This window comes from Otolemur garnettii, unplaced genomic scaffold (genome assembly GCF_000181295.1).
Source record: "Otolemur garnettii isolate 467f Iridium unplaced genomic scaffold, OtoGar3 scaffold00112, whole genome shotgun sequence".
Lineage (NCBI taxonomy): Eukaryota > Metazoa > Chordata > Mammalia > Primates > Galagidae > Otolemur > Otolemur garnettii.
The window spans coordinates 675,179-686,214 of record NW_003852507.1 but is presented as its reverse complement, the minus strand read 5'-3'; the positions used below and the strand labels follow the sequence as shown (position 1 = coordinate 686,214).

General features: G+C 37.1%; 1 protein-coding gene across 4 annotated transcripts in view; it reads left to right on the top strand.

Moving 5' to 3' along the window:
- Window positions 1-11,036, top strand: part of TAOK1 (TAO kinase 1) — a 145,686-nt gene that overhangs the window by 119,946 nt on the left and 14,704 nt on the right. For all 4 annotated transcript variants that reach the window (XM_023517509.1, XM_003797126.3, XM_023517510.1 and 1 more), the window contains 4 exons: window positions 1,453-1,689; window positions 4,137-4,265; window positions 7,080-7,283; window positions 9,882-10,121. In XM_023517509.1, coding sequence (XP_023373277.1) covers window positions 1,453-1,689; window positions 4,137-4,265; window positions 7,080-7,283; window positions 9,882-10,121 — 810 coding nt within the window. The remainder of the gene's footprint in view (window positions 1-1,452; window positions 1,690-4,136; window positions 4,266-7,079; window positions 7,284-9,881; window positions 10,122-11,036) is intronic.

Sequence of the window (11,036 nt, the reverse complement as noted above, 5' to 3'; positions counted from 1 at the left end):
TTGCAGCTGTCACTGTTGTTTGGCGGGCTGGGCTGGATTCTAACCCACCCCCTTAGGTCTATGTGGCTGGCGCCTTAGCCACTTGAGCCACAGGCACCAAGCAGTGGAGTTTTCTTCTGAAGTGATAAACATATTTTTTGACTAGAAGTGGTTTCATGACATGGTGAATGTACTAAATGCCACAGAATTGTTCACTTTAAAATGATTAATTTTCTTTTGGGTACAGTGAACACGATTTTGATGATGTGTATACTAAAAGCCCCAACTTAAGCATTATACAGAATATCCATGTAACAAAAATATTTGTATCCCCTTGATTTTTTTGAAAAAAAAAAAAAAAAGAATTGTAAGTCTAAACATATCATGCATCGTAAATGCATTATTATTCACAAATAAAATTATTTGTTAATTTAAAAAAAATTTTTTTTGAGACAGAGTCTCACTATGTTGCCTTCCGTAGAGTACCATAGCATCACAGCTCACAGCAACCTCTATCTCTTGGGCTTAATTGATTCTCTTACCTCAGCCTCCTGAGTGTCTAGGACTACAGCACCCACCACAATGCCTAGCTATTTTTCTTTTGTTGCAGTTGTTGTTTAGTTGGCCTAAACAAAATCCAAATCCACGAGACTCAGTGTATGTGGCCGACGCCGCAACCACTGTGCTATGGGTGCCAAGCTAAATTAAAATTATTTTAAACATCTAAAAAAAATAAGATTAATTTTATACTGTGTATTTTACCTCAATTTAAAAATCCTATTTGTGTGTTTTTTTTTTCTTTCTGGTCAGTGTTTTTTGTGTCTTGCCTAAAAAATATTTGCCTATACCAAGTTTGTGAAGATACTCTGTATTTTCTTCTGCTTTATAATTCTGGGTTTTACATTTAGTTTAAATGACCCTTTTCAAAGTAATTTTTTTTATTTGGAGTGAGTGAGAAAGGAGGTCAAAGTCTTCATTTATTTATTTATTTTTATATATTTTTTTCCTTTTTCCCTTTTTTTTAAATGTAGACATCCAGCTGTTTCAGCAGAAATTTGTTACAAACCCTTTCCTCTGAATTGACTTTTTTGGTAGAAAACCAATTAAACATGTGCTTGTCTATTTCTAGGTTTTATTTTTTTTTAATCTATTTAGCTTGTTTCTACACCAGTACCACACTATCCTGATTAATGTAGTGCACATCTCCAACTGTTTTTTTTTTTCTCAAGATTGTTACGATTATTCTAGGTCCTTTGCATTTCCATACAAATTTTATATTTTTTCATATAAATTTTAGAACCAGTTTGTCTATTTCTTTAAAAGACTTGTTGGATATTTAATTGGAATTTCCTAACATTAGAATCTCTTACATTAGTTAATTACCTACTTAGTTACTAGTAGAATGGTCTAAAATGCTTTTCAGAGAAAAATGTTTTCCTTTATTTTCTTCTTTTCTCTCCATTGTTTTCCTAGGTTACAAGGCAAATGCAAGAACATGAGCAGGACTCTGAGCTTAGAGAACAAATGTCTGGCTATAAGCGAATGAGGCGCCAACATCAGAAGCAACTGATGACTCTGGAAAATAAGCTAAAGGCTGAGATGGATGAACACCGCCTCAGATTGGACAAAGATCTTGAAACTCAACGTAACAATTTTGCTGCAGAAATGGAGAAACTTATCAAGAAACATCAGGCTGCTATGGAAAAAGAGGTGACTGGTTCATTCTTATTAATTTGCTTATTTTAGCTTGTGGCCATCTCTCAGTTAACTAAAATGGCATTTTGGTGTTAAGAGTATTTATACCCAGGAACAAAGTAAATTGATTAGGTAAAAAGGAGAAACTTTTACATAATTTATATAATGCTTTCTGTAAATTAATGACAGATCAGTCACAAAAAAAGTTGGCTCCTGTGGATATTTTTCTCTAACTAGTTTTGTGCTTATGTGTATATCATTTAAAACAAACCAGTTTTGGCTGGGTGCAGTGACTCATGCCTGTAATCCTAGCACTCTGGGAGGCCAAGGTAGGTAGATTGCTTGAGCTCAGGAGTTTGAGACCAGCCTGAGCAAGAAACCCCTGTCTCTACTAAAAATGGAAAAACTAGCTATGTGCCTGTAGTCCAAACTACTCAAGAGGCTGAGGCAAGAGATGATCACTTAACCCCAAGAGTTTGAGTTTGCTATGAGCTGTAACACCACAGCACTTTACCCAGGGCAACTGAGTAAGACTTTATCTGAGAATAATAATATAATAAACCTGTCTTAAAACTAATTATTCACTGGAGTAGTTTGCTATATAGTTTTCTTGATAGCCAACAAAGTTTTGAGTATGAAATTATGTATTTTAATAAAAATTTAGTACTAGGTCTTGAAACTAATAGAAAGCTGGGGTCTTTTTCTGATACTTGATAGTTTTGTAGTGTCACAGTAGGTAAATTATTCAATTATACTAGGCTTTTGAATCCTGGTTATCTGAAAAGTTTGCTAAATCTTCTGTTAATGGATGACTTAGGTTTCACAAAGGTCATTCATGGTTCTCTTCTCTGTATATTTTTTGGGAACCTTTATTTCAGAAAATTATTAAAGATTATTATGTAGAGAGAATGTTGGACATTAAACATTATGAAAGATTCAGATAAAGATTTAGCCCATTTGATTATGGCTGAATGATAATTGAGTGTCATTATTCCATTACATGGTAAAGGTATATTTTTTAGGATTCTTGCTGCATAAAACCTTTTCTTCTAATGTTTTGGCTTCCTGTCAGTTTTAGTTTAATTTGATAGTCTTGTTTGTCAAGTAAAAAGTAGACTTGTTAATAAATTCACATGATATCATCAAAATTTGTCCACCTAGTGTGCATTAAAGCATTATGTAACATAGCTACCCTGTTCTCCTTCTTCCCACAAAAACACTTTCATGGTAGTAGGGAATGGCAGAGTAATTTATAGTATAAATAAATATTTAATTTTGAATTCACATACAGATATTTAAACTCTTGCTAGGCATTGAGTGGTATTTTAATAGCTTAGGAAGAGGTAAATACCAACATACTTAGGAAAGCAATTCATAAAACAGGATATATGCAATATTATTATAAATTTATTTTAAAAATATAAATAGGGTATAATCCTAGCACTTTGGCAGACCAAGGTAGGAGGATCACTTGAGGCTAGGTGTTTAAGATCAGTTTGAGCATCATAGCAGAACCCTTTCTTTACAAAAAATACGAAAACTAGCCAGGCATGGTGGCATGATCCTGTAATCCCAGGTCTAGGGAGCCTGGAACAGGATGATCACCTGAGCCAAGGAGCTGTGATAATGCCACTGCAGTCAAACCTAGGCAACAGAGTGATGCCCTGTCTCAAATTAATTAATTAATTTAATTTAATTCAAATAATTTAAAAAATATATATCCAGGCTGGGAATGGTGACTCACACCTGTAATCCCAGCGCTCTGGGAGGCCGAGGTGGGTGGATTACCTGAGCTCAGGAGTTCAAGACCATCCTGAGCAAGAGTGAGACCCCACCTCTAATAAATAGATGGGCATTGTAGCAAATGCCTGTGGTGCCAGCTACTTGGGAGACTGAGGCAAGAGAATCACTTAAGCCTAAGAGTTTGAGGTTGCTGTGACCTATGATGCCACGGCACTCTACCCAGGGCAACAAATTGAGAATTTTGTCTCAAAAAATAAAATAAATAAATAAATAAAATACATATCTGTAGAAAAAATTAGAAATGCTATGTACCAAAATGTTTGTTAGTTATTTTCTTCTTTTGGTCTTTCTGTATTTCCTGTATGTTCTACAGTGATTGCACATACAATCAGAGATGAGAACAGACTTTGTTTTGCTTTATTAAGGGGTTGAGGGGAGGATATGCTCCTATTAAATGAAAGAAAAAAGGGAAACCATTTTTGACCTTGTTAAGAGAGCAACATTCCAAAAATGAGTTCCCCCTTATTGGTTCTATGAAGTTCAAATGTTGAGGATACTGAATAACACTTATTAATAATCTGTTTAGGTATTTGATTTTGATAATGTTTCTACTGATTTTTTGTTCTTCAAAAAATAAGTATCCTTAGTGATATGTAGTAAGCTACTGCTTTGAATCTATCTACTTAACTAATTTCATTCATTGTTAAAATTTCAAATAGGCTAAAGTGATGGCCAATGAAGAGAAAAAATTTCAGCAACATATTCAGGCCCAACAGAAGAAAGAACTGAATAGCTTTTTGGAGTCACAGAAAAGAGAATATAAACTTCGAAAAGAGCAGCTTAAAGAGGTACTTATTTCATAAAAATTTTTAAGCCAGTGATCTGCTTACTAATTATATCCAATAGTGGATATCCAATAGATATCTAGATCAACTCATAGAACCATTAGGATAAAAATTGTCTTTATTGGCATGGTGCCCATGGCTCAAGCAGCTAAGGGGCCCACCATATATACACCTGAGCTGGTGGATTCGAATCCAGCCCTGCCTGCCAAACAACAATGGCTGCAACCAAAAAATAGCTAGGCGTTGTGGTGGGTGCCTGTAGTCCCTCCCCACTTGGGAGGCAGAGGCAGGAGAATCACTTGAGCCCAGGAGTTGGAGGTTGCTGTGAGCTGTGGTGCCACAGCACTCTACCTAGAGCAACAACTTGAGGCTTTCGCCAAAAAAAAAAAAAAAAAAATTGTCTTTATTTCTGGACACTAACTTTGTATCATTTTAAATAGAAACATTTGATTATAATCATTTACCCTTAACTGAGTTTCTTAGTTAAGTAGGATCCAAAAAGAATCATTTTCTAACGATATAAATCATGTTACTTATAATAGCTTTCTTATATGTTTATTAAGTCACTCATTAGGGAAATCATTAAAATATTTGAGCTGTGTAAAGTCACACATTTCCCTTAAGCTCAGCAGTTTGAGACCAGGCTCAGCAAGAGTGAGACCCCATCTCCACTCAAAATAGAGGGAAGGCTTGGCAAGGTGGCTAACGCTTATAATCCTAGCACTCTGGGAGGCCAGGGCAGGTGCATTGCCTCAGCTCACGGGTTCAAGACCAACCTGAGCAAGAGCAAGATCCCGTCTCCAAAAATAGCCAGGTCTTATGATGGGCATCTGTATTCCCAGCTTCTTTGGAGGCTGAGGCAAGAGAATCACTTAATCCTAGGATTAAGCTGTGATGCCACAGTACTCTACTGAGGGCAACAAAGTGAGACTCTGTCTAAATAAAATAACTAATTAATTAACTAATTAAATATAAAAATGGGGGGTGATTGACCAGATCTCATCTAATGTGCACAATGTGAGGGGTGTTCAACACGTCCCCAGGTGAAGGGCTCAACTACAACCTCAACTTCACCTTAGAATTGAAAACAATGTAACCTAAACATTTGTACCCTCATATTAATGTGAAATTTTTTAAAAAAGTTTATAAAAACAAACAAACAAAAAATTAGCTGGGCATTGTGGTGGGCTCCTACAGTCCCAGATACTTAGGAGGCTAAAGCAGAAGAATCACTTGAGGTCAGGGGTTTGAGGATGCTGTGAGCTAGGCTGAGGCCACAGCACTCTAGCCTAGGCACCAGAGTGCGACTTGGTTTCAAACAAAAAAAAAAAAAGAAGAAGAAAAGAAAATATACTAATTAATATTAGCATCCAAGGGCTTCCTTGATTAAATGTCAATTTTTTCATCTTGGACCAGGCATGGTGGCTCACCATCTATAATCCTGGCATTCTTGGAGGCTGAGGCAGGTGGGTGACCTCTGGAGTTGGAGACCAGCCTGAGCAAGAGTGAGACCTCTGCCTCTACTAAAAATAGAAAAACTATCTGTGTGCCTGTAGTCCAAACTACTCAAGAGGCTAAGGCAAGAGGATCACGTAAGCCCAAGAGTTTGAGGTTGTGGTGAGCTATGATGATTCCACAGCACTGTACCCATAGCAACAGAGTGAGACTCTGTCTTAAAAAAAAAAAATTCATCTTGCTCATTACAAATAAATGCACTAGCACTCTGGGAGGCCAAGGCAGGTAGGCTTTGGTAGTTTGTGACATGGCATTTATTTTGCTTTATTTTTCATCTTAGAGTTTTAATCTGTCAGGTATCTTTTTTTCTTTTTCTTTTTCTTTCGTTTTTTTTTGGTTGCAGCCGTCATTGTTGTTTGGCGGGCCGGGCTGGATTCGAACTCGCCACCTTAGGTGTCTGTGGCTGGCACCTTAGCCACTTGAGCCACAGGCACTGAGCCCAGGTATTTTTAAAATGTAGAAAATAATTAGTTTTGATTTGTTTAGTGGTTATTAATGATGAAAATTAAATAACATTCATAAAGTATGTCTCTGCTGTCCCAAGATTTTATCAATTTTCTGTTTAATTTTGAGTCTAACCACAATTTTACAAAGACTTAGTATTGAGAATATCAAAGCCCAATAAGTGAGATACTGTTTAACTATATTTTAGCCCTCATTTTTAATTCACGTGTGATTTTTTTTTTTTCCTGAAAGCACTGCCTTCTGTCTCTTCTTCAGAAGGTTTTAAAGAAGGCTGTGTTTTACTTTATTAACCAGTCCTGTGTGCTTTGAACCTAGATACCATCAGAAATGTAGCCGTACTAAACTAGAAAGAATGCATATTTTCTGGTGTATATGTCTCTCTTTCTTGTCCTATTTACTGGGTAACTCAAGAAAGAGAAAACTCTCTCACCTAGCACTTTGGGAGACTGAGGTCAGTAAAGTGCCTGAGCTCAGGAGTTCAAGACCATTCTGAGCAAAATTGAGACTCCATCTATACTAAAAAATAGAAAAACTATCCAGGTGTTGTGGCTGGTGCCTATAGTCCCAGCTATTCAGGAGGCTGAGGCAAGGGGATCACTTGAGCCCAGGAGTTTGAGGTTCTGTAAGCTATGATGTCACAGCTGTCTAACCAGGGCACTGAATGAGACTCTGTCTCAAAAAAAGAAAGAGCAAAGTATCTACCTTTTCAAGGTCATTGCTCTGCCTGAGCATTAGGAAACACTAACTACTTTTATTTAAATTTACCAGCTACAAAAGGATACATTCTTGTGGTTAATTTTTATGTATTTTGGACTGAGTTGTTTTTTATGTTGCCAGGAATTGAACGAAAACCAGAGTACCCCCAAAAAAGAAAAACAAGAATGGCTTTCAAAGCAAAAGGAGAATATACAACATTTCCAAGCAGAAGAAGAAGCTAACCTTCTTAGACGTCAGAGACAATATCTAGAGCTAGAATGCCGTCGTTTTAAGAGAAGAATGTTACTTGGACGTCATAACTTGGAGCAGGACCTTGTCAGGGAGGTACGTTTAAATGACATGAAATTTAAAATCCTTTATCAAAAGAATCTTTCCTGACCAGGCACAGTGGCTTGTGCCTGCAATCCCAGCACTTACGGAGGCCAAGGCAGGAGGATCTCTTGATCTCAGGAGTTTGAGGTTGCGGTGCACTATCTATGATTAAAGTACTGCCTTTGAGCCTGAGTGACAGAATAAGACACTGTCTCTTAAAAACAACAATAACAAAAAAGTTTCTGATAATATGCCAGTCATATTACTACCTCAGAGACTTTTCACTTTTATTTCGCTTTGTCTGAATCATTCTTTACCAGATATTCATATGGCTTGTTTTCTCTCTTCTTTATATCTTTACTCAAATATCACTCCCAGAGTGGCGCTGGCCCTATATACCAAGGGTGGCAGGTTTGAGCCTGGACCTGGCCGAACTGCAACAAAAAAAATAGCCAGGCGTTGTAGCAGGCACCTGTAATCCCAGCTACTTGGGAGGCTGAGGCAAGAGAATGACTTAAGCCCAGGAGTTGGAGATCGCTGTGAACTGTGATGCCACAGCACTCTACTGAGGGGGATAAAGTGAGACTCTGTCTCTAAAAAAAAAAACCAAAAAACAAATATCACTCCCTTACGAATGCCTTCTCTGACCACCACCAAATCCTTCTCCTTTCTTTAAGTCTTCTTCTTTCTCTTACACAAACACGCACTTTGAGAGTAGGGGATATCCTGACTTCCTCACTAGTATGAAAGTTGTATGAAATCGGCTCGGCGCCTGTGGCTCAAGTGGCTAAGGCGCCAGCCACGTACACCTAAGGTGGCAGGTTCTAATCCCCAGCCTGGACCCGCCAAACAACAATGATGGCTGCAACCAAAAAATAGCCGGGCGTTGTGGCGGACGCCTTTGGTCCCAGCTACTTGGGAGGCAGAGGCAGGAGACTCGCTTGAGCCCAGGAGTTGGAGGTTGCTGTGAGCTGTGATGCCACGGCACTCTACCCAGGGGGACAGCTGGAGGCTCTGTCTCAAAAAAAAAAAAAGAAAGTTGTATGAAATCACAGACTTGGTACAGTTCTTTGTATCCCCCAGTTTCTGTCCCGTAGTAAACATTCAATAAATATTTATTAAATAATTCATGAATGAAAGAAAGAAATGCTAACTTTTAAATATGAGGAAATTTATTGGTCAATTTCTGCCTCTTTGATCTGAAATAGATGCCATGAGGTGTGTGTTGAATGTATTTTTACAGTCATGTAATCATTAATTAGGCAAATGTTGTAGAAACTCCTATGCCAATGAAATTAATTGTTCTCATTATTAGGATAACTGTCAGAATAGATAAATTTCCAAGTGTAGGTTGGAATAAGCTTCAAATATAGCATAATTTTACAAACAATAATACTTAAATTCTAATTAAAACAGTTGTGTCAATTAGATAAAAAAATTTAGTAACTTGATAACATGCAGTTGTAATGTGATGGATTAATGGACACTATTGGTAAGAGTATAAATTGATACTGCTCTTTTAAAACCTGATTGAACAGTAGCTTCTAAATTTAATATGTGCATATTCTTTTAACCATCAAATTCATTTTTAGAACTTTATCATACAGTACTAATAACATGATTAAATGATGTACTATATAGGTATTTATTAAAAGTTTATTTATAAAAGCAAAAAGTGGGAACAGCTTAAATGTCCAACTAGAGAGGAGTGATTAATAAAGTTATAGTATCACAAAGCAGTAGCTTATGATAAAACTTAAATCCTTATGTACAGATCTTATCTGGATATATATATATATATATAGTTAAGAAAGAAAGTTACATGACTACAAATGTATACTGTTCAATTTTTAAAACTGTATGTTTTTGTATAATATGTCACAGTAAACATAGGAAGGTTGAAAAGCATGTACGCATGTACACCAAACTGTTGGTCTCTGGGGAAAGAGATGAAGCTTGTTTACATTGTATGTTTTTAATCTGAACAAAAGGATTTAAAAAATAACATTTTTGAGCACCATGTGCTAAGTATCATTCTGCACACTTTCCATTTGTGAACTCACTTTATCCTTACATGAAATAGCTATATTATTATCTGCATTTGAGAGATGATTAAACTGAATCACAGTGCGTTTAAGTAACTAATCCAAGTAAACACTGTTCATAAGTAGCAGGGTCAGAATTTAGAGATAGGTAGTCTGGCTTTCTAGTATCCATATTCTTAACCACTACACTTACAGGGTAGGCTGCATATAATAGAATTGAATTGTATACTCTGAAGAAACTCAAAGTATGGCTTAGGAGCCCTCTTCAAATATAAAATTGGGGAACAAAAGGAAGATGTTAAGTCTCTTTAAACAGATTTGGTTATGTCTTAAGCTTATGGCAATGAAATCGTGTGAATAAATAGTAAATGAATATGACAAGGAAATTTGGGCTACTAATTGTCCATTTACAAATATAAAAGTAAGAGAATCCTAGTACTTACTATGTAGCCATTATTGAATTGGGATGTTGATTACATCTGTTATGTTGGTTATTCTGTTCCTTAAGATTTTTTTCTTGGCATCATACAGCAAAATACACCTTGTTTTTTGTGTTATGGATTAGGAGTTAAATAAAAGGCAGACTCAGAAGGACTTGGAGCATGCCATGCTCCTTCGACAGCATGAATCCATGCAAGAATTGGAGTTCCGCCACCTCAACACAATTCAGAAAATGCGCTGTGAGTTGATCAGGTTGCAGCATCAAACTGAGCTCACTAACCAGCTGGAATATAATAAACGAAGAGAACGAGAACTAAGAAGAAAGCATGTCATGGAAGTTCGGCAACAGCCTAAGAGTTTAAAGGTACCTTATGCCTAATTTTTTTTTTTTTTTTTTACTGGACAGTCGCCAGCCCGCCTCATCTACTGTCCAGGTGCGGACTGCTGTGCTGCTGTCTTAGCCAGGGAGAGTGGAGAGAGGGAGGAAGTGAGAGAGAGGAAGAGAGAGACAGAGAGTCTTTGTAGGAGAAACCCAAGACATCAAAGCCTGTAAGTGTCCGGAAGGCACAGCAGTCTCCTCAGGAGGGGAACACTTGGTGTCCTCCAAGCCTGAAGCAGAACCAAGGGGAGGAGCTGGCAGTGGAGTTGTAGCCTGTGCCTAACTTTTTTGACAAAAGAGAAAGGAGGTAAAAGACATCCATGTAAGCAAGAAAAGTCTAAGATACATGTCTAGTCATAAGAAATTAAGTAAACTTTTTTTCATTCCGTTTTCAGCATCTTTGGATGATTTTAATGTGAAGTGCCTGTTTCTGCAAACTTTTGCTTATGTATTTTTCACTGGAGTACAAAAATATGACCAACACATTTAACTGTGGGAAGTACCAATAAATAATCAAGATTCTTATTTTAGCCAAGTGTAGTGGCTCTTGCCTCAAGCTTAGGAGTTCAAGACCCGCCTGAGCAGCAGTGAGGCCTCACCTTTACTAAAAACAGGAAAAAACTAGCCAGGCATGGTGACACATGCCTGCTGTTTCAGCTACCTGGGAGGCTGAGGCAAGGGGAATCTTTTGATCCCAGGAGTTTGAGGTTGCAGTGAACTATGACACTGTTGTATTCTAGCTGAGGCAACAGAGTGATACTCTTGTCTCAAATAATAAATAAATAAATATTGTTATTTTAGATGTACCCAGATGCTAACCATTTGGCTTCTCTCTGTTGTTCCAAGTAATACAGTTTTGGAATTCTAAATGTAATTTTCTTTTCTTTTTTTTTTTTTTTT